At 40.0% G+C, this 23,526-nt stretch overlaps 1 protein-coding gene across 1 annotated transcript; it reads left to right on the top strand.

The window, feature by feature from the left end:
• The first annotated feature begins 808 nt into the window (after positions 1-808).
• On the top strand, positions 809-23,281 carry TMEM38B (transmembrane protein 38B). Its single transcript, XM_072153634.1, has 6 exons — positions 809-1,075; positions 15,891-16,047; positions 17,322-17,506; positions 19,018-19,105; positions 21,044-21,161; positions 21,467-23,281. Exons 1-6 carry the CDS (start codon positions 967-969, stop codon positions 21,698-21,700), a joined length of 891 nt encoding a protein of 296 aa, XP_072009735.1. The 5' UTR covers positions 809-966; the 3' UTR covers positions 21,701-23,281.
• The last annotated feature ends 245 nt before the right edge of the window (positions 23,282-23,526 follow it).

Raw genomic sequence — 23,526 nt, 5'->3', positions numbered from 1 at the left:
AAATTTTTTATGGCCGGGCTGGGGAGGGCTATTTAAAAACAATAAACATGTACTTACCTCCTCCGGTGCTGCCGATGTCCCGCGCCGCGGCCCGCCTTCTCTGTGCGTTGGTTTCATTACAAGTGCGCACAGGGAGCTTCCGGACGGCCGGAAGCTCCCATGCGCACCATCTCCCAGCGCTTACAACGCTGAGAGATCGGGACGGATGGGAGGAGCCGTCCACATAGCGGACCGGAAGCTCCCTGTGTACGGCTTCCGTGCCCCTGTAAATAAACAGGGGCACGGATCGAAGGGACCGCGGCGCCGGACGAGGTAAGTACATGTTTATTATGTTTAACTAGCCCTCCCCAGCCCGGCCATAAGAAAATTTTTAAACCTGGATAACCCCTTTACTGTAGGGTGCTGCACAGTGTTTAAAACAGAGCCCACAAGAAAAAACTGAAAATATGTTTTTTTATGCCAATTTCACTGCACTTGGAATTTTTCCCAGCTTTCCAGTACATTGCATGGAATATTAAACGGTGCCACTAAAAAGTACAATTTACCCTTAAGATAACAAGCCCTCAAACATCTCCGTAAATGTAAAAATAATAAAGTTATTGTTTTTGGAATGAGGGTAGTAAAAAAAAAGAAACGCAAAAAAGAAAAAGGGCTGAGCCTTGTAAGGGTTAATCTGTCATTTCGGTTTTCTTTGCACAAAACGGTAAAAATTGTTTGAACAAAATTTCCTCACACGCTTGGCAGGAAAGAGTTAAATTCCCTCCTGCAGCTGAAATGTTGGTCAGTCCCGCCAAGCCCGGTTGTGTATGTCACCTGCAGGGGGAGAGCTCTGCACCTTATCAGTCACCAGCTACAGCCCTCCCCCTCACGTGACTGTTCACATGACGTCATGTAAGGTCCTTCAGCTGAATTCTTTACTATGAGAGCACAGCTGTACGAGTGAAGCGCAAGCTGTGGACTGACAGCATGGAGCTGATCAGTGAAGGGTCCGTACACTTCTCCCGCCTCTCTATGTTCCCGTACTTCGATGGCGCCCATTACTTGGTGTCTGTGCTGTCAGCTCGAGAGCAGGCGGGTGAGTAGTGACACTGGGGTTGTGTCTTGGGATGACATTTGCCCCACACTGTAATCACATGTTGCGCACTATACACACACCGATAGTGTGGCTGGAGAAGTGTTAGGGGAGGGACATGAGACATATGACATGCATTAACCTGGGGGGACAGTAGAGTGCAGTGCAGTATATATTGTGTAGTAGTATAAATTACAGGTGGGCAGTATGTATTGTGTAGTAGTATAAATGACAGGCGGGCAATATGTATTGTGTAGCAGTATAAATGACAGGTGGGCAGTATGTATTGTGTAGTAGTATAAATGACAGGTGGGCAGTATGTATTGTGTAGTAGTATAAATGACAGGTGGGCAGTATGTATTGTGTAGTACTACTAGTGACAGGTGGGCAGTATGTATTGTGTAGTACTACTAGTGACAGGCGGGCAGTATGTATTGTGTAGCAGTATAAATGACAGGTGGGCAGTATATATTGTGTAGTAGTATAAATGACAGGTGGGCAGTATATATTGTGTAGTAGTATAAATGACAGGCGGGCAGTATATATTGTGTAGTAGTGTTAGTGACAGGTGGGCAGTATGTATTGTGTAGTAGTGTTAGTGGCAGGCGGGCAGTATGTATTGTGTACTAGTATTAGTGACAGGTGGGCAGTATGTATTGTGTACTAGTATTAGTGACAGGTGGGCAGTATGTATTGTGTACTAGTATTAGTGACAGGCGGGCAGTATGTATTGTGTATTAGTGACAGGCGGGCAGTATGTATTGTGTATTAGGGACAGGCGGGCAGTGTGTCATGTGTACTAGTATTGGGGACAGGCGGGCAGTGTGTCATGTGTACTAGTATTGGGGACAGGCGGGCAGTGTGTCACGTGTACTAGTATTGGGGACAGGCGGGCAGTGTGTCACGTGTACTAGTATTGGGGACAGGCGGGCAGTGTGCCACGTGTACTAGTATTGGGGACAGGCGGGCAGTGTGCCACGTGTACTAGTATTGGGGACAGGCGGGCAGTGTGCCACGTGTACTAGTGTACTAGTATTGGGGACAGGCGGGCAGTGTGCCACGTGTACTAGTATTGGGGACAGGCGGGCAGTGTGCCACGTGTACTAGTATTGGGGACAGGCGGGCAGTGTGCCACGTGTACTAGTATTGGGGACAGGCGGGCAGTGTGCCACGTGTACTAGTATTGGGGACAGGCGGGCAGTGTGCCACGTGTACTAGTATTGGGGACAGGCGGGCAGTGTGCCACGTGTACTAGTATTGGGGACAGGCGGGCAGTGTGCCACGTGTACTAGTATTGGGGACAGGCGGGCAGTGTGCCACGTGTACTAGTATTGGGGACAGGCGGGCAGTGTGCCACGTGTACTAGTATTGGGGACAGGCGGGCAGTGTGCCACGTGTACTAGTATTGGGGACAGGCGGGCAGTGTGCCACGTGTACTAGTGTACTAGTATTGGGGACAGGCGGGCAGTGTGCCACGTGTACTAGTATTGGGGACAGGCGGGCAGTGTGCCACGTGTACTAGTATTGGGGACAGGCGGGCAGTGTGCCACGTGTACTAGTATTGGGGACAGGCGGGCAGTGTGCCACGTGTACTAGTATTGGGGACAGGCGGGCAGTGTGCCACGTGTACTAGTATTGGGGACAGTAGAGCAATTATGGCAATACTTGGAAGCAGGCAAGAAGTGTGGATTCTGGATCCGCTTGGTTCTGTGCAAGCTTCAAGTTTGTCATGTAAACAATGGTAGCTTAGATAATCAAACCATTCAACGTGGGCCAAAGTGGTTAGGGATCACTACTATACAGGATGTGTCTTCTAGCCTAGTTCTGTATATACTTTAAAGGGAACCTACCACCACAAATCTACCTATAAAGGTAGATTGGGTGGTAGGTGGATCAATGGGACGTGAGGATAGCCCTTTTAAGGGCTAATCCTCACGTCCCCACACTTTTTTGTTAACTTTTATTAAACTTGTATGCAAATTTACTTATGCGGCTACTGGGGCGTGGAGTAGCCGCATCTGAGGTTACACGAAGCGGCTACTCCACGCCCCGGTAGCCTCTTTTCCCCTCCTACTCACCATCTTCGGCGCGCAGCTCCGCGTAGCTGCGCGCCCTCGTCTGGCGATCCTGCCGTCTGCGCATGCGCAGAAGAGCAGGCCCGTGCCTGTTTCGGAGCAGTGACCGCGCAGGCGTGGGCCTGCGCATGCGCAGACGGCAGGATCGCTGGACGAGGGCGCGCAGCTACGCGGAGCTGCGCCGAAGATGGTGAGTAGGAGGGGAAAAGAGGCTACCGGGGCGTGGAGTAGCCGCCTTGTGTAATCTCAGATGCGGCTACTCCACGCCCCAGTAGCCGCATAAGTAAATTTGCATACAAGTTTAATAAAAGTTAACAAAAAAGTGTGGGGACGTGAGGATTAGCCCTTAAAAGGGCTATCCTCACGTCCCATTGATCCACCTACCACCCAATCTACCTTTGTGGTGGTAGGTTCCCTTTAATGCAACCATGTAGAGGATAATCTGCACATATGTGACTGGGAGAATATTAACAAACATTTTATGACTGGGCCATATGTGACTTTGTTGAGGATTTGCGTATAACAGGCACCTTGCCTTCCTTCCCCATGTTCTGTGCACATTGTAGTGGTTTTTGAACAGTACAGTAAGGAATTCCTTTTATGAATTCCGGTTTATGATCAGTCTGAATATTCCACACATTGTGGGACTTGTATCTTTATTTTGATCTGTTTTTTTTTCCCCCCACTCTTTTTGCAGTTTTTTTTTGAGGGGGGGGGGGGGGGGCTTTTTTAGGTGCATTTTTATGCAACTATTATTCCAAGGTCTTAATAAGTTAGCTGGTGGTTGTGTATGCTGCAGTGTTCCTAAATGTATCTTTCCAAAGATGTTTTCTTTGTTTTGTAACTTTTTAGGTGTAAAACAAACTGACTTCATCCTTAGTTTCATACATGGATCTGAAAAAATTAAAAAAATCCTGCAAGAGACTAAGAAAAAAAAGCTAAGCATCAAAAACATAGAACGATACAAAGCACTGCTAAACTATGCCGACTTCATCCTACTTTACAAAGTCGCAAAGGAAAACAAATGATACATGTGCCCCATTGTTTCATGTAAACAAAAAAACTGTTTACACCATAACCCTATTAGTTTGCCTTCTGTGTATACACAACAGGGGCAATGCTTGTAGAGACATGCCATTCCTGTGACAAATGTATAGAAAAATGGAGGCCTGCAGGAGGGGGCGCTTATATTCAATTTTACAAATGGATTTGCACCTGTCTCTGCACTATGTGTTGAATTGCAGCTCATCTTTATTTAAATGGATACCTCTGTGAATATGGAATAAGGTATAACCACTGGAACCCAGAGCAATCTGCAAAATCGGGATCTGCAAGTGCTTCATGTGAATGGTGACATCCCAGAAGTCGGATCCCTTTCAATTTAGACCTGTATTCTCTCTCCTGTGATATCCCTGTCGAGTCCTGTGTCAGGGGATGTCCCAACTTGGAATCCCATCCCTGCAATGTGATAAACCTGTGACGGAGGACTCGCTCCTAGTGTAAAACCACTGTAACATTGAGATTTTGCTATTTTTAATCACACCTCATAATGACTCTGAAATTTCCTAGGTTTGGATTTCTGCTAGCTGTTAAGGTTTGGCTACCTGCACTTGATGTGTACAGTCCAACGGGCAACAAACAATGGTCTTGTGGACTGTTCGGGTGGCGCACACCTTCCCAATACGGTTACAAATGGGACCTAGGTCAGTTGGCTCATGGAGCCATGGAATCCACAGCATTGTGCATGAGCCAATAGAAGTGAATTAGATCTAGGTGTATGGCTAGCTGGGTCGTAGCCTTGGGCTATGTATGTGCATGTAACCTTGGTTTCCTAGCCACTGTATTTGCGGGTACATTACGGTCGTTTGATGGACTTTAACACAGTCGCTTTTTTCATAGCCCCGTGTATGAGCCTAGAGCCAGCAAAAATTTTTATTCCTATTCTGGCGGTGTTTGCGGCTCCATCCTCCCATAGAATTTGCTTTTACGTTTTTTCAGAATTAACTATGATGAGGGCTGTGGAAAAACACTGATGAAAGGTGTGATCTTTGTGCCATCTGTATTTGTGGATCAGTTGCACCGTTACAAGCTTTCTTCGTTTTTTGAAGATCTGCCAAATCGCATGACATATGGATGATACGTGGACTGTTTTTTGAAGACCTGCAGCCAAGAAACTTGGATTGTACACACTGGCCACAAAATAGGATAGAGAGCCTTACTTTGTGTCCAGAGGGAATTCTGTAGGATCAGGCACACAATCTTAGTGAATCCAGCAAAGCGTAAGTAAATGTGCCCATATGATCCAGGGCAGCTCTAGCCTTACCTTCACTATGGGAAGTATGATGTGTAGAGCCTGTGTGAATGAACGTGTCACACTGCAGAGAACTTATTTTTGGCCCTGGGTGTTCGAGCTGCACTTTTTAGCAATACGCATCATGTTTCATTTCAATTCAAGTTTAGCATGCGGCTTTCCAAAATGAAGTATTTCCATGTGGGCAGCTTCTGTGTGAATATGCTTCCTGTAGCCTGTCGGAAATAGATTTGTGGTCTGGAAGAGGACACCACCATGCTCTGTATATCCTACACAATTTGTGACAGGCCTCCTGGTATTTAGTGGTCTCCAGAGTACAGCTTTCTATTATCCACTTTCATTATTAATAAACTTCTGCTATTTTGATGTCCACATCGGCATATTTTATACGTCGTGCCACAGCTGTGCCAATTCCACATCCTTTCCCATCCATGTTGCTGAACATTTTAGTGTGATACTCCAGTCATTAATGTGTGTTTTGCCCTTTTATATTTTCTCTACTCCTTGTCTTCTTTTTGGTTCTCTTGCTGATTCTATTTCTATTCTGGAAAGCTACATAAGAAAGGAAATAACATCCACATTCCATCGGACCAGCACTAACTTCTCCTGCTAGATAAACCTATCCATCAACCTTTCAGCCCTTTATGGAAAGAGGTTGCAACTATTAACAGCACTGACCAACCTTTTTAAATAGGTGAAAAGCTGACTCCATCTTGAATCCGATCGACACCACCCCGCCGTAGCATCCAATGGTAGAAGTGAGGGAAGTGTTTCAAGGAGATGAGTCTCCCATGGCTGTCGTTCTAAAATCCCTATGACACTGGCAGGGAGTAGTAAGGGAGCAGTATTATAGCAGTACCAGGGCTACCTTCACCATAGTTCTAAGGTCTACAAGTCACTTTTTTTTTTTTTTTGGGAGTGAAACCTCAGAGAAATATTTTCTTTTGTTCCCTGTGATAATTTGGTTTGAAAAATTTTTGGGATGATGAACAATGATGAAAAATAAATTTTTACTAAGTATGCCTTATGGTTGATCATTGCAACCAAGGACTAGTGTTTAGTAAATTTCATCATCCAGAGGGCACAAAGAGTAGAGGTCCATCTATAACTATGTCATCTGTAATTTGGGTGTTCTTAAATGGTTTGCCCACTTTCAGCAAATAATAGATCAGAGGTCGCATTAACGCCTCACCACGCGTCATAGACGCGCGATGAGGCGCCATTGCCCCCTAAAATAATTGCCATGGGTGAGGTTACGCTTGGCAATTATTCCCTGTAGCGCGCAGGCTGAGCGGCCCGGAGCGCGCTGCAAAAGAGGTAAATGTCTGTAGCGCGATCACAGCGCGCGCCGGGCCGCTCAGCGGGACACGTGACACAGTAATCTGTGTCAGCAGCGCTCCGGATACTCCTCCTCGGGTAAAAATACTCCTCAAAAATGGTGAGAGGAGTATTTTTTACCCTTCTGGAAAAATGTTAGTGCGACCTCTGTAAAAGATATTGTTTGTGTAATAAAAAGTTATTCAATTTTACAATTAACTTTATCAATTGTTCAGTGTTTACAACCACATATGGGGTGTCAATACACTTGGGAAAAATTGGGCATCAAACCTTGCAGAGCATTTCATCATTTTAGTCTCTATGAAAGTGTCATTTTTGGCCTAAATGAATGTATTTTCCAAAAAAAAGGTCAAGTTTCTAAATCGCAGTTCAATTTTGTTTTAACCAATTTGAAAAACTTAAAGGGTTAATAGACCTAATAGAAGTTGTTTTACATAAGTTGAGGGGTGTAGTTTATATAGTGGGGTAATTTATGGGGTAATTTATGGGGTTTTTAGTATTATTTAGGCTTTTCAAAATCCCTTGAAAGCTGAGTTTTCCATCAAAATGGGAGTTTGGGCGATTTTTACCTTAAAAATTGGAATAATTGCACCTAAAGTTCTATGCCTCATAACCTCCTAGAAAAAGGAGAGGGTGGATAAAATATCATTCTAACATAAAGCAGAAATTCCGGAAATGTTAATTATCAAGCTTTTGGGGTAGTTTTACTACTTGTCTGGAATGCAGAACATTTCAAACTTTGAAAATTAAGATTTTTTCCGAAATATCGCCAAATTTTCATTTTTTTTTCCAGAATGAAACGCAAAACCTAATCACTTAAATTTTACCACTATCATGAAGTACAGTGTGTTTCGAGAAAAAGGTCTCAAAATCCCCTTAAAATGTTAAAGCGAGACATTCGCGAGACAGTCTGGTCATTGAGCTGAAAACAAGCATTGGTGATAAGGGGTTAAGTTTGCAAATCAGCATTCATGTTTTAACCTGCGTTTTAATTTGGGGATTTTCAGTCCAAAGAACTCGCTCATGGGCAACCAGCATAAGGTTTTCTGAGTGGCAATCCCAATGCATCTGCACCTACCATGGAAACATCCATGGTGAAGTTTTCCTTTGAATCAATGAATAGATTTTTTTTTCTCCTGTAGACCATTTAGAAATGTTATTACCATGATTGACAGATGAATCTTTTCTAGTGGTTTGCAGTTTCAAGAGGTGTTTTCATGCTTGGCTTTGGTTTTTCACTTGGATTGTGTTTCATGTTGCCTGTTATTCTAGTTGCAGCCTAGAATAGCTGTGGGTCCCATAACACAGGTCTGTTGGTTGTCATAACCCCTATCAAGCTTCCATAGAAGAGCACATATATGCCTCAATCGATAAATAAATTATTATAATTCCAATCGACAGTATATTACAGCGAATACATAAATACTGAAAAACCCCATTAAAAAGGACATCTAAAAACAAACACAAATACGGATAGTGTGGGAAAACTGAAGGGGTACACTATTACATGTATATACAATGCTGGTGTTGGCCAAACACTATCCAGGCCAATGTGACATTATATATGACAGGTACTGGTATAGCGACATGCCCAATTCAGAAAATTAATATTGTACAATGTATTAACACATATTCAAACATATGTCACAATCACAAAAGTATTAGCCAGTACCCATAAGACACCATGACAGCCCTACCAGTACACACTGTCTGACACCTCAACGCATGTTTCGCACCCTGCTTCGTCAGGGGGTGTGTGGTCCGTGTGTAACACTCAACCTTAAATAGAAGTGGACAGGTGAACTACATACCGCAATTAGTGCTAAGTCGGCGTATGTACGGAGACCGCGGCTGTTCCACCTCTGGCCGTCAGCGTCACGGAATCCGCGACTCCAAGAAGATATCGTGAGGTCCTAATTGACACCTAAGTGGCCATCTTGGATGGGACAAAATCCATCAATTGACACGTCTAGATCACATAAATGGTACCAGCTAATGGTGAATTTATACTGGTTATGTGGTAATTTCAGATACGTGATTACATGATATTAGTACATAGTACAACAATTAGTTTCTAAATACATCAATAAGAAATAAATACAAAAATCAATGAAAGATGAAAATTAGAATGAAGTGACCATAAAATGTGGGAGGAGATATCCCGAGAGTTAGGGCAGAAACCCTAAATCTCGATATCATTGAAAATATGTTCAAAAATAAATGAAAATGATGCAAAAAATTAATGTGCCAAAAATTATATATCCTTTTTACAGACTTTTTCATCCTTATTTTTATAAATGTGAAATTGTGGCAAGTATAAATAATTAGAAAGTGAAGAAAGAAATAAAAAAAAAAGGGGAAGAGGTTTGAGTTACACAAGTGCTAGCGGCAAAAGTGCAAAGAAAATGTGTAAAAAGATTTTTATATACACAGTGTGAAGTGTGTTGCGAATATTTGAAAAAATTCTAAATATAAACAATATCGCATAAAATAGCGCATACTTACCATACAATGATTACCCAAGTATAAAGATACCTTAAAAATTGCTGTACCAAAACCACATATCAGAATGCTAAATGCTACTCTGTTATATACTGTATATCACAATACATCAAGGCAACAAACTACCAATACAAAAAGTATCGTCAACATCATCAAACACCAATATCTATTGGCCCCAACACGTCCCTTATGGAATCCAAATGCATCTCCCAAGATGATCACTGTTATATTGTTAAATTTTTTCTCTTATGTCCTTATAAAAACCGGATCCTATCCACTGCTTCTAATCATCCACATCTTGTTCATAGTGACCTGCAAAACATATGTCACAAACGTCAAAACATTAACAAAGGTCGGATACACACCAACTAATTGTAATAAATTGCCAGTCAAAATCGCAATCTACCCCAAAAAGGGAGCAAAGGACGTTGCCTCATTTAGACCCCCTTGGTGTTACTGTCCGTAACACCGTGATCCACTCTAGTTCTCGCTGGGCTAAGATTCTCTTAAGATCCCCTCCTCGACATCCCTGGGACACTTTATCAATGCCCCGGAATCTGAGAAGTCTCCAATTTCCATTATGGAATTCCAAGAAATGTCTTGGTATAGTTTGCAATTTGCTCAGTTCCTCAGAGTCCATTGCGGTGTTGGCATTTTTGATGTCCCTAATGTGCTCCAATATCCTGACTCTCAATTCTCGAAGTCAGCCCGATGTAAATGAGCCCACTCGGACACTGTGCATAATACAGCACATTAGATGTTCTGCAAGTGATGTGATGTACAATCTTATATTCATTTTGTCCTGAGGAATCAGAGAAGTAGTTGCTATTCTCCATAAGGGAACATGCACTACAATCCCCACACTGAAAAGAGCCCCATCTTGGACCTTTAGAGTTGAAAATATATTGTGAGGTATTGGATAAATAATGACTTTTAACAAGCTGATCTCTCAAATTGGATTATCTATGGAGAGTGACTGAATTGTTATTATCAACAAAGTTGCTTATCTCCTTATGTAGGTCCAGAATCTTTGCAGCACATCCCTCATCTCATACCATTGGGCATGATATCTAGTTATAAGCCTTACCTGATCATCCCTAGGCTTCTTAGGTTTCGTCTGTAGCAAGGTTGATCTATTCGTTGCCTGGGCACTGCGATGGCCCCCTTTTGATATTGTCCATTTTGTATCCTCTTACCCGAAACCGCTCAACGAGTTCCTGAGATTGACGTTCAAATGCTTCCGGTGTAGAGCATATTCTTTTTGTTCTTAAAAATTGTCCCATCGGGATTGCTCTAATCACCTGTGGGGGATGAGATGACTTTGCATTAAACCCGTCATGCAAAATAACCCCCCTAATCTAAATATATTTTCATAAACTGCCATTAGAGAGCATTGCCTCTATCCCTTCATTATCCCTCTACATGCCTGTAAACCTAAGCAATGAGGTCCTAAAGCTGTATGCAAATGACCTGTGAAATGTCCAATGAGTCATTAGCATATTCAAGCTGTCCAGCTTATTCATGAGTGGGAGGCACAGCCACACCCCCAGTGCATGACTGACAGCCTGTGTAATGATGTGATGGCTGCTCCATGTGCTTGCTGGTGGCCACGCCCCCTGCAGCCTGTGTGTGCATGTGTGTGTGTATGTGAAAGGATGCAGCCATGTTATAGCAGAACATATCAGGCACTTGTGTAGCTGATGTCTGTGTCTCTGTGTATTAGGAGGATGCAGCATGTCAGCAGATGCAGCACACACACTAGCAATGCTTTACTATACATTATACACAGACATGAGCAGGGGGAGGAGAGGGGAGGGGGTTACAGCGGTGACATCACTGCCTCTGACCATGTGACCAGCCTCATTTTAATAAAGAATAGATGATTTTATAATGATTTATGTAACAGGTTGTAGTGACAGGACTAGTGACACAGACCTGATGACAGGTGTCCTTTAAGGAGGGCATTAACCGCTGTCTCTTTTTTTTTTTGTGTAAATTTCAGTATTGACAAATCCATCACATCCTTTAGAGACCTTTAAATCCAAAATGTTTATCCACTCGGAGTGGAATCTCAATGTAATCCTAATATTCAACTGGTCATCATTGACCACTGAAGCTCCTCCACATCACCCTGTCAGATGAACATGATATCATCCGTAAAAAAAGGCATCCAAATAAGGACACGTCCACATTCATCATCTGGCAGGGTAAGGTGTTGTTCCCAGAATCCCAAAAACAGGTTGGCATATAAGGGGGCACATGCCGCCCACATAGCCACACCGCGAATTTGGAGAAAATACCGGTCCTTGAACAAAAAGAAATTGTGATACAACGCAAAATTCAACAAAATCAGGATGAATTCCATGAGATTCGGTTCAAAACTTGTTGACCTCAAGAAGTATCGGACAGCACATATACCCTGTTAATTGTCATACTCGCTAATCTAACATTGATCAACTATTTCTTGTATAATATTTAATTTTCATGAATGGATTGGTCTAGAGGTCACACAATTTTTTTTTTGTTTTGTAATGCAATTAAATAACAGTTAAGCGTCACTTTAGTCATTTAAATGCATGCATAAATGCTATATTTGGGAAATTCTAATTTGGGTATTAATGTCACTCCCAACAATACCCAAAACAGGTCCTGTTCTTGGCCATATTTACATCTCTGCCCTCCTATATAAGTGTATGGGGCTGTGAAAACTGATGCAACACTGGTGTTATCCATGTGTATTTTGCTACATAACACAATTTACCAGCCTGTAATTTTTTGATGATATGCAAAAAGGATGTGACATTAACGAAGACAGACGATTTATATGGATCAGTGGCATACAGACGATCCACAGGCCAACAAAAATGGCTAGACAATGGGCCATGAAAAAATGTCCATGTGAGGGCACACTATTGGCCACATCTGTGCGCACCCACACATTTTTCAATAGTCCTGTGTGTGAGCTGACTGTCCATGGTATGCATCCCCCAATTGCACATGGGGGAAGCACATTTAGACTCTTCTGTGGCAAAATCAAGAGTCCATAGCTGTAATCCTATACATATCTGCCAGAGACTTAACAGCATGGTCAGTTTAGCATCGGTCTGATATTTCCATCTGGACTGCAATGTAAGAATTATTTACGAGGAGAGAGAATAACACCCAATGGTCCTCAATTTGGAATCGTAATGTCTGTTGCTGGACCTAAATACACTAAACCTACTCAACACACAAACACCAGATATGCACAGACACTATATTGTTGAAAAAAATATGTAGCAAAAAAGTTTTATTAATCAAATGAAATACCATAAAAACATTCACAATCAAGAGTGTGGAGCAGACATTCTTTTTTTTGGGGGGGGGGGTGACAACTAATACTGGACAAGTTACATAAAAGCATCAGGTGGCATAGTGATGTAAAATTATCAATACAAAGTGGCATATATTCTCTTGGGCCTATGGGGAGACTGCGATACAACACAGGCACAGACATGATGTCAAAATCTGATATAGTAAAAAACTATGTAATTGACAGTATAAATGTTTACCTAGGTACCAGGATACACGTAGCCACCAAGATGCACAAGTACCCCAACGCGCGTTTCGGCACGCTGCCTTCGTCAAGGGGTATTAACACACAGACATGGGAATGCTTTTATGTAACTTGTCCAGTATTAGTTGTCAGCCCCCCAAAAAAAGAATGTCTGCTCCACACTCTTGATTGTGAATGTTTTTATGGTATTTCATTTGATTAATAAAACTTTTTTGCTACATATTTTTTTCAACAATATAGTGTCTGTGCATATCTGGTGTTTTGTGTGTTGAGTAGGTTTAGTATTTCCATCTGGATGCATAACTTTTTCTTGTATGCTGAACAGTGCGGCATATAGAATATTCAGGTTGGCCAATCATTGCCCCCTTGAGGTCATCAGAAGTTGACAATCAGTTGCCATGACAGATGGGAGCCTTTTAAAGTCACCTATTGCTGTCATTCAGCATCCTGTATTACAGTCTGTTGGAGATATACTGCAATACAAAAGCAGTATATTCACAATAGACTGCAATGCAGTGCTCTGTGGGTTTAAGTATCCTAGGGGGCCAGAAATAATAGTAAAAACAAAAGTTTTAAAAGCTTTATGTAAAAAGTAGAAAAACCTAAAGACCCCCTCCTAGCGGCTGCTGGAAGGGCAACAACACCCCCCTCTCCCTCCCCCCCCCCCCCCCCCCCCCCCGAGCAGTTGTAGCTCATTGGCATGTATTTAAAAATTTTTTAAGAAAAGTAGACCATAAAAAGTTATTACAGATCTATCGCGGTGCAAGGTGGATTTTGTTAGCGATGGTAAATTCTGAATCGAATGGTAGATTTCCTTTAAACCACTGTGGAATAAATTTGCAGAATAGAAGAAGCAGAAATGACTATGAATTCCTTTTAGTTTTTTTTCTCCAGGCAGGAAAACCGAAAAATTCTCAAGTTATAAAAGTTTACATGTAAAGTATCCTATCAATATAGAGACTCATAGTGATCTCCATCACAGATCACGGTAAAGCACCTTTATTTGTAATAAATTATATTGAATTTGTGACATGTGAGACTATTTCAGTCTACCATTTTGTACTCTTTCAACTATACTTCCACTCCATTTCTCTGTGATATATGTGAGCAGCCACCCATCACGCCAACCTATATTGCAATACTGTGATCTGCACTAGACAGGCTCATTGAATGTTAGGAGCATGAAATCTGATTCCTCCCTACTCACTGGTTTATCAACTTTGTCAGAATCCAGAAAAAATACTGATCTGATGGTATATAATGTCCATTACAGGAATACAAAAGTTCCAATCCAACAATGAATGGCAGAGGACCCCATTGAATATAGTATGGGGCTGCAGGCTATTCATTGTGTACTTATCTGTCATTGTACTCTTATCAGACTCTGATGCAATAGATGCAGGATCCCAGGAATATGCCATAAATATGTTACACATTAATGCTTTATTGATGGCATCCATTTACTCTGTGAAGTAAAACTGTCCAGTAAATATGATTTTGTAGGAAGGGCGTGAGACTGTTCCTCATTCTTCTAAATATAAACTGGTGACTGGATGAACAGCTACTCATATTCATATCACCAGGATTCCTCTGCCATTAGTCTACATTCTTGTCAGTTTTAATCCTTCGAAGAATTAGCTGACATGTCATCCATCTTCTTAACTGGTCAGGAAAGTTTTCATGGGGTACAAATCTAGTGTTCTGAACCTTTAGCTCTGCCCTGACTTTTATATTTTATTTAAGTATCAAACTTTTTAGTCACATACAGACACACTATACGATGTTGCTACAGGTTTTGAGGAATAACTGAAAGCATATTCCTTTTGCCTCCTCACCCAGTATCATTGGGTAGGACTGGCCCCCCAGTGTACATGCACCTGTACCTCTCTGGTTCAACATAAAAAATACAGGCAGTCCCCTACTTAAGGACACCCGACTTACAGACAACCCATAGTTACAGACGGACCTCTCTGCCCACTGTGACCTCTGGTGAAGCTCTTTGGATGCTTTACTATAGTCCCAGACTGCAATGATCAGCTGTAAGATGTCTGTAATGAAGCTTTTTTGATAATTCTTGGTCCAATTACACCAAAAATTTTGAAACTCCAATTGTCACTGGGGCAAAAGAAAAAAAATTGTCTAGAACTTCCATTATAAAATATACAGTTTCGACTTACATACAAATTCAACTTAAGAACAAACCTCCAGACCCTATCTTGTATGTAACCCGGGGACTGCCTGTACAAGAGTGTCATAAAGCAAGACAATATATGAGGCTATGAGGGAATATTTCCTATGGTTAGATGGACGTTGTTCCCCCTGAGTCATTTTTATCTAGTGGCCCTAAGGAGTCCCTGTCAGACACTTGGTTTTGGGCTTAATTGAAAAAATATTTGCATTATAAAGAAAGGTGAAGTATAGATACCTATTATATTATTATTATTATTATTATTATTATTATTATTATTATTATTATTATTATTATTATTTATTTTTTTTTTTTTTTTTTTTTTTTTTTTAATTTCGTATAATTTTCTTCTTCTAGAATGAGTAATGCAAGTTCACACATTGCACACATATTGTGGCTATAAAGAATATTTTCTGGATTTAGTGGCAGCAAACAAAAATAGAACATTTGTGACCTTTCCATTAGAGGGAACATAAAAATCTATACCTGTCTAGGGTCCATTGCCATCTCTTGCTCTGTAAATAAATCGGGTGTAAGTTGAGTTCCCACACAGTGGTGTACCTGGGAAGCTTTTGGTAAAATTACAGAACGCAAAACAGCTGATCTGCGTTGCTGGGTGCTGGCACCCACTGATCACCTATAGATGGCCTATGCTGAGGAGCCAGTCTGTTTCCTAGCTTATGTGCAGAAACCCACCCTAAGGCCAGTAAGGCTAGTCAGAGTAAACAGACTAGCACAAAACACATGCGTAATGGAGCTAGAGCAGGAGGGAGTATATTCAACTATTTTGGACATTTCATGCTTTTTGCCATTTGAAGAATAAGGCTAATCTTTTCTTGTATTTGTAGGAGCTGTTGATGTGGCGTCTCGGAGTCCCATTGCTTCCTGGTTCAGCGCCATGCTCTGCTGCTTTGGAGGTGGTATATTATCATCTTTACTGTTAGCTGAGCCTCCTGCTGCCGTCCTCTCAAATAGCACAAATATTATTTACGCAACCATTGTTTGGTAAGTTTGGGACTATTCACCGTTAAAGGGGTTGACCAGTCGCTAACGTGAAAATCATGAGAGGGGGGGGGAAGGGGGGAGTCGGTTGTTCCTTATGATCAAAGCAGTATTGCTGGGTACCGTACATGGCAATGTCCGTCAGTGCCTCAGACTATCTATTCGTACAACATTCTCGTGATCCCACCACTGTGACTCCCACAGGTAAGCAACTTCTTCCCCTCTAACTTTCTGTAACTAGTCCACCCCTTTAATCACATCATATATAGCATATATAAATTGATATATTTATTCGTATAAAGAATATCCAGGCACACAAAGTTTAAGTTAATGAACAAAGCTTTATTGCTGTAATCCAAAGTATAACGTTTCGGCTAAAATAAGCCTCTGTTAAATACGTCTACTGCTCTAAGAAAGAAGTCCAGCATTTATGTGTCTGTAGCGGTTCAAATTTCTACTCCATTTCTACTCTATTACCCATGTTTAGGAGCCAAAATTAAGTCGCAAAACATGCTTTCAACTTTGAATGCATTAAAAGTCAGCCTTTTGAACATGCTCTAAAACTTAGTAGTAAGTTCTGTACACAGCTATGACTGCTGCTTGTTATTCTTTATCTGCAAAACAAGGCAGGTGTCAGAATGCTCTCTACTGTCACTAAAGTCAGAATTGACATTCCTGCCTTCTGTTCTGTAGTCTGTTATGTACAGTGGAGCCTTGACTTCATTAACACAGTGCTGTGACATCGTCTTTTATAAGCGTACTGGATAAAGTGACTTCAATCTGTTCAATACTGGTGTTTAGTCACAAACTAGTATACAAGATAACTTCCACAGTTTTTTTAAACATCCTGCGCCATCTAGTGGCACTTTGGTGGTAATACAGGCAAAATTAAATAAAAGCTCAGATCAGCAGTATCCAAGTAGCGAATTTTAGTATTGGCAGATTCCCAATATTTTTCATCAACAGAAGTTGAATAGGATGCTTCATGAACTCTGGATCTCCAATTCATTTAATTAACCCCTTTAAACTCAGCGTTTTTTCTGTTTGTTTGCTTGTTATTTTGTTTTAGGTTTTTAATCCCCCTCTTTCACAAGCCACATCTTTTTGAAATTTCCATGGACAATATGGACAGATGTTTCCTAGCACAAATGTGAACAGATGTTGAAGTTAAAATAATTTGTATCATCACTTCCATTCTAATCAACGTTAATTGTTTATAGATTTTGATGTGTGTGTGTGTTTATTTATTTTATTTATTTTTTATTTATAACATTTAGGTACATGGTCTACTACTTTCCATTAGATCTTTTCTACAGATGCTTCTGTTTCCTACCTCTAAGAATTATAGCTTCTGCAATGAAGGAAGTGACCCGAACTTGGAAGATTGTGGGTGGAGTCACTCAAGCACAAAGTCGCTTTAAGGATGCTCTGCTAGTTATGGTTGCCAATGGTTGGGCAAAAGGTAATGGTTATACTGACTCATGTTACTAGAGCAGAAGAGAGTACTGCAGTCTGTGGTTGCTCAGCTGTTGTTAAAATTTCCTGATGACTTGCAATTTACCTCGGTGAAAAATGGATTAAAATGCAAAATGTGATGGGCGCACCCAAAACTTGGATGTCCGTTTTTCTCAAGAGGACCATTCTTCTCCTGTATTAAAAAATGATGAATGAAAGATGTGGTAATTAATATATGGCTGTGTTCTTGAAAGTTTGGGTCTTAAAACCCATTTAATATACCCCTTGTCTGCTAAACCTCAGCCTTTTTTATGCAAGGCTCCAAACTATCTAAAGAACTTTATTCATCTTAAAGGGATTCTACCAATTTAACCTAGTGTTATGATCTGCCGGCTGCATGTTGTGGAGAAATGCACTATGATTACTGTGATTAAAGCACAACCGTAAAGTATAAAAACCCTAGCCCAGGTAGGAATTGCAGTGCACAGGGTGCAAAGGACACACTGATTGCTTTATTAGCATATGGATTGAAATGGGAATTATTCAGGAACATCATAATGGATAGTAATAAAAAAGGAATTTTTAAAACAATAGGGCAGTTGTCTACATTCTGCCAGTGGATTATAATGCTTGGGCAGATGCTAGACTTTACCATATGTCATATTTCACAGTAGATGGACACAAGGTGAGAGTAGTGATGATCCAGGCACAGATACATAAGGAGTATACAGTGTTTTCTCGTACTAGGGAACCAGCCCATGACAACCAGCACATTGCCCATGTAGAAGTTATTCCTAGGATTACAAATTGGGCTTTACTATATGAGTAAAGCCCATATTGAGCTTGAGCTTTACCTGTTGAGCTTTAAATATACATTTATTTTTCCATCTAGTTTTTTACCCTTCTTATTTTTTTTTCTTGAGCCTGCTCTTTCTCTTGCTTTACTTTACTCTCAAGTTTTTGCCTTATATCCGACCGCATTGGCGGCCTGTCACGCCCACCCACTTCCTGTCCCAGCACCTGATACAGTTAAGGGACAGGAGATAGGTGGGCACAAGTTGTTGGAGCAGAGGTGCAGGGGCACTGCTCCCACAGACTGTGGGGGAGGTAATTAAAGTTGTTGTTGTTTTTTTTTAAGCCCTCTCCAGCCCATCTGCAAAGTTTTTAAAATAACCCTTTTAATGCTGTTTTAATTGACAAATGGTTATGGCACAGAATATGATAACACATTGAAGATATTAGAAAATACAAATCTTGTAGCAAACTAGAAAATCGGTCACCTGTATTCCTAAACAGATGAAATTTGGGGATGGAAAAATGAAAAAAAAGACATGTGCCAAAAACCTAAACAGGCAATGTCCTCACAATGCTAAGAAGATTGAAAATACAATTCTAATCTGTAGAAGTTTTTTTTTTTTCTGACACATTTGAAAAAAAATGGAATATTAAAAGTTATTAAAAAACTGTGTTTCATACGTTGTGTATTTAATGATAACTAACTGATGTGTTTTTTTTCAGCTGCTGGAGGTGGCCTTATCTCCAACTTTGAACAACTTGTGAGAGGCGTCTGGAAACCTGAAAGCAATGAGCTTTTAAAGATGTCCTAGTACGTGACTATATTCACTTTTCTAAAAGTGACTAAATGTGCTCAATACAGAATCGCCTTACATTTGCCTCGTGCTTGCAGTCTCCAAAAGTCACTATGGAGACAATTGATTTCAGGGCTTCTGTGATTGAACAGTGAAATAAGAAGGCCTAATGTGTTCAAAGTTCTTCTATTCTTTTTATATTTTTTTTATTGACATAATGTATGCATGGGATTTTATTTAAACTTGTTAAAAAATGTGGATTCTGCTATTTCATTTTCATGTTAACTGAATATTCTCTGTTGTTAATAAGAGCAAAAGGTTAGTTCTTATTTAGTATTGATTTAGATAATTGCTAATTTTTTATTAAACTTTGCTTAAATGATGAAAAAAGAAAATTTTATTATAGGAAAGTTGTTCTTTCTCTATTTACTTAGGCTTTTATGACCCCCCCCCCCTTTCTTCTTCTTTCTTCTGCAAACTACAGAAAAGGACAGCAGGAATTGTAACTGTAAATAGTTACAGTTTGTTGAAAAGTTAGGTATGCTTTAAAGGAAATCTACCATTTGTTTTTATGCATTTTGAACCAAACATACCTTGAGAATGCTGTAGCTACACTGATGCAGAAAAAATATCCTGTTCAATCCCTGAACTGAGTGGATTTGCTCAAAAACAATTATAAAAATCAGGACCTTGCATGCAGGCTGCCTACATAAACACATTACACTGAGCTGCCTGAACTATCCAGACAGGACTAATAAACCTGAACTGAATGACTCATTCAGCTGGGGAATGGTGCAGGGATTACTTCTGCCTGTTGAGGACAACACAGTAATTACATCATTCACTGGAGCAGTGCAAAATTCGGGTAAGAGGATAAGCGCTAGAGCATCAACAGGAGCGACAGAGCCTCATTATCATAATTTTATAATTGTTTTTTCAGCAAAACCACTCAGTTCAGGGATTAAACAAGATATGTTTCTGCATCAGTGTAGCTACAGCATTTTCCAGGTATGTTTGGGTCATAATGCATAAAATCAATTAGTGGATTTCCTTTTAATAAAATTAGAACTTCCTGTTTTTAAAAATATCCTCTCTATTAATCCACTTTATTTAAATTTTTTTATGGCTAAAAAATTGCACAGCCTGAGCTGTGATTTAGGCAAGAAGTGGACCCTACCTTGGTACCTCCATGTAGCAATTTATAACAGTTTTCACCTGTCCATTACTAAAGTACATGTAGAGGTTTATCAGAACTATAAACTTGATTTGCATGATGGGGTATCTTTAAATTTAAAAGCAGAAAAAAAAAAGAATACACAACATGGAGAGTTTGGATCTAGTGCTGAGTAGGGCCTATTTTTTAATGTAAATTCTAAACCTTAAAGGAAATCTACCTTCAAAACCAAGCATGATAAACCAGGTAGCACTCTTACCCCTTACCTCACTGCGCATGTGCTGAGGAAGCAGGAGGGAGAAGGAGATCGTGTAAAGCCAGATCACAGAGGGACTAGGATAGTTGATTTTCGAAGGAAGGAGGCCATGGATAACGTATATAAGAAGATTATCACAGTCACAGTTTCTGGATCTATCAGTAAGTGCTCCTGGTTTATCATGCTTCATTTAAATTGTGGATTTCCTTTAAAATCAATCAAGTGGACGGTAATATTGTATAAATGTTACAGAAAAGGCTGACTATTTCTCTTCAGAATTTCCCTTCCCTAATCATTGTGAGTATGACAATTCTGCTGGACTCCATATGTCACTGACCACCTTTTAAATAGAAATACTCATTCAAGTCACAAATGTATATATGAACTCCGCTTCCTCTGAACTTCCTATACTGCCCTCCGCTAGAGCTGATATACATTTCATCCTTTACATACCGTATATACTCGTGTATAAGCCGAGGTTTTTTTGTATAAGCAATTTTGTTTTATTTTTTTCTTTATTTACAGCCCTGTAAAAATTAGTTTAGTGGGATCGATTTTGTTCACGCTGCAACAAATTGAGCTGCTGCCTCTTGAAAGACATCACCTAATGTTCATCTATACTATGTTTCTTATTACCACAAAGGTAAGTTATACAGATGTTTTATATTGAATTGCTTAATTTATCTTAAAATGTTTCTGAAATTTGCATAAAAACAACATTGTAGGTTATTCTTTCTCAGTTTCCTTACAGTTAGAGAACACTTTTTGTGTCATCTTATGTGCACCAGTATTAAAACCTACACAGACTTAAACCACTTCTGGAGTCTCTTGTCAATGCCAAAAGCTTAGGACTATAGAGGACTTTTCTTAGGGAACCTAAAATGTATGTTTTCTATTTGTGGAATCTCCAAGATGGTCTGGATTACATGTCCTGTGTTATTTCTCCAGGTAGGAATGATGCTGACACGGTCCTCTGTCTCTCCATTCCAACCGGCAGAAGAGTTCATTGGTCGCTTTCTATTTGGATCGCCACAAGCTCCTAAAATGACTAAAGAAAAAGTTACAACAAATGACAAAGAAGAACCCAAGGTGAAAGCGACTGGGTCCAAAGAAGAAGCTAAAACCAGTGGTTCAGAACCTAGGGAAGCTACCAGGAAAAGGAATGTTAAAAAGAGTGAATGAGCCTATGATCTAATGTGAATAACGAGCAATTACTGCCATAGTTAATATATAAACTATTAATTGTATTTGGAATAATTATTGTGATAAAACCGGTTCAGGGTTATAAATCTTATGTGCAGGGAAGTTCTATTCTATTTTTCTGATGTTACTTGAATAGTCTACAGTAAAGTGTGAATAACTTTTATAGAATCTTATTTATAAGGTACTCTCTTATTTTTCTCTATGGAGTACCCAAAATTTCTATTTTACTAATAATTGACATCCCCTGAAAGAATTTGTTGAAAGAAGACAACTGGTGCACCGTTAGGGGTGGTCTGACCTTTTATTGTCAAAATAAATAGACTGCACTTTGAAAGATGTATCTGGAAAGCATGTACGGTCCCGTACACGATACCCGTTTACTTGTATGGAGATATGAGAGCCGGTAGACTTTCAAAAATCAAAATTGGCTGTGTTGCATATATTACCTTTGGTATTGGCACATGGCACCTTACTTCTACTCATAACGCTTCTAAAGTTCCCAGCAGAGGCACCCAGCAATTAAACACATGCTCTACCCTACCTGATGGAATTGTGTTCTAATTGGGAAAACTCATTGAATTATGACAGTTTGTCAGAGTAATGGTGTTTTTTTATAGAGTAGCACCGAATGCTACAGTATTTTTGCAGTAAACAACACTGGAACCAAAACAGAATTAAACACTACTGCGCTGTGATGACCACGTTTGCAGCCATTGAGGAAACTGACTGTAGAGTTATATTTCATTGCATAAAATTGAACCAACCTTTTTAAGATCATCTTGTCAAATATTGACCCACTCCATTCATAATAAACAAGGCAGGCCCCATAGAAAAAGTTAATGTTTTTTTTTTGACAATCTTTTTTTCCCCCTATATGTCGTCCTTAGTACAAACAACCCCATTGATATGGGTTTAAGAAACACACGTGGCGTGGCTGACAGTTGTGAATTTGTTACTTTTAATTGGCTATAAGAATAATGGGGTCACATTCATAGTTTTGTCGTGCACCACATCCACAAGGTAAAATTGCATGTAACATGGTGGAGTATACAGCTTTGCAGTATGTCTCATCTTAGGTAACGAATAACAAGAATGGGTTTTGTATGCAGAAAATATATGATTTTCAGATGTTTGGGACTCACAGTAATACACACAATTTTTTGTGCATTCATACACTGAGGTTCTGTATACTCCTGTTGGTATTATATCCTCACTGTTGTCCAAGGCAGAACCACTGCTTGTTTGATCACATCATTGTGTTGCACTGGGATTTTAAAATGTAGTTGTGTTTAGTATTTTGTCACATTCACAAGCAATAATTTTTCTCTAATTAAGGAAAATATGTGCAAAATATAGGAATGATACATTTTATAACTATTTTTTTTTACTATAATAATTTTGTGGGAATAATCTGAATTTAGTTTTCTACTGTGTGAATATGTCCTCACCATGTTTTATGCCGTTTGCAGATTGCACTGTTGAATTTTCATACTGTGACATTTCTAAAGTTCGCACTACTTTGTCAAAAATTACCTGAATAAAAACATATGCATATCAAAAGCTGCATATTCACAATTCTTTTAGGAGTCTTGTAGCAGTAAAATATATCATTATGTTTCAATTCTGTTTCAATCTTCATGTTTGCTGATCTTTTAGAACAATTCTGTCATAAGGTACAATACAGAACACAATAGGGCAGATCTGTCACTATTATTACAAATTTTTTTTTTTAAATAGTTTGTAGACTCTTTTAAAACCAGTGTGGCAAAGGGGTGTGGCTCTGTGACTGAGGTAATTTTCTACAC

Source organism: Engystomops pustulosus, chromosome 1 (genome assembly GCF_040894005.1).
Source record: "Engystomops pustulosus chromosome 1, aEngPut4.maternal, whole genome shotgun sequence".
In the NCBI taxonomy this organism is placed as follows: Eukaryota; Metazoa; Chordata; class Amphibia; order Anura; family Leptodactylidae; genus Engystomops; species Engystomops pustulosus.
Note: the sequence above shows the minus strand (reverse complement) of the source record. Positions and strands in the feature narration are given on the sequence as shown.

Coding starts and splice junctions, on each gene's coding strand:
- TMEM38B (XM_072153634.1), top strand. CDS start 967: ATGGAGCTGATCAGTGAAGGGTCCGTACACTTCTCCCGCCTCTCTATG. Junction 17,507..19,017: donor TGCCAATGGTTGGGCAAAAG/GTAATGGTTATA, acceptor GTTTTTTTTCAG/CTGCTGGAGGTGGCCTTATC. Junction 21,162..21,466: donor TGTTTCTTATTACCACAAAG/GTAAGTTATACA, acceptor TTATTTCTCCAG/GTAGGAATGATGCTGACACG.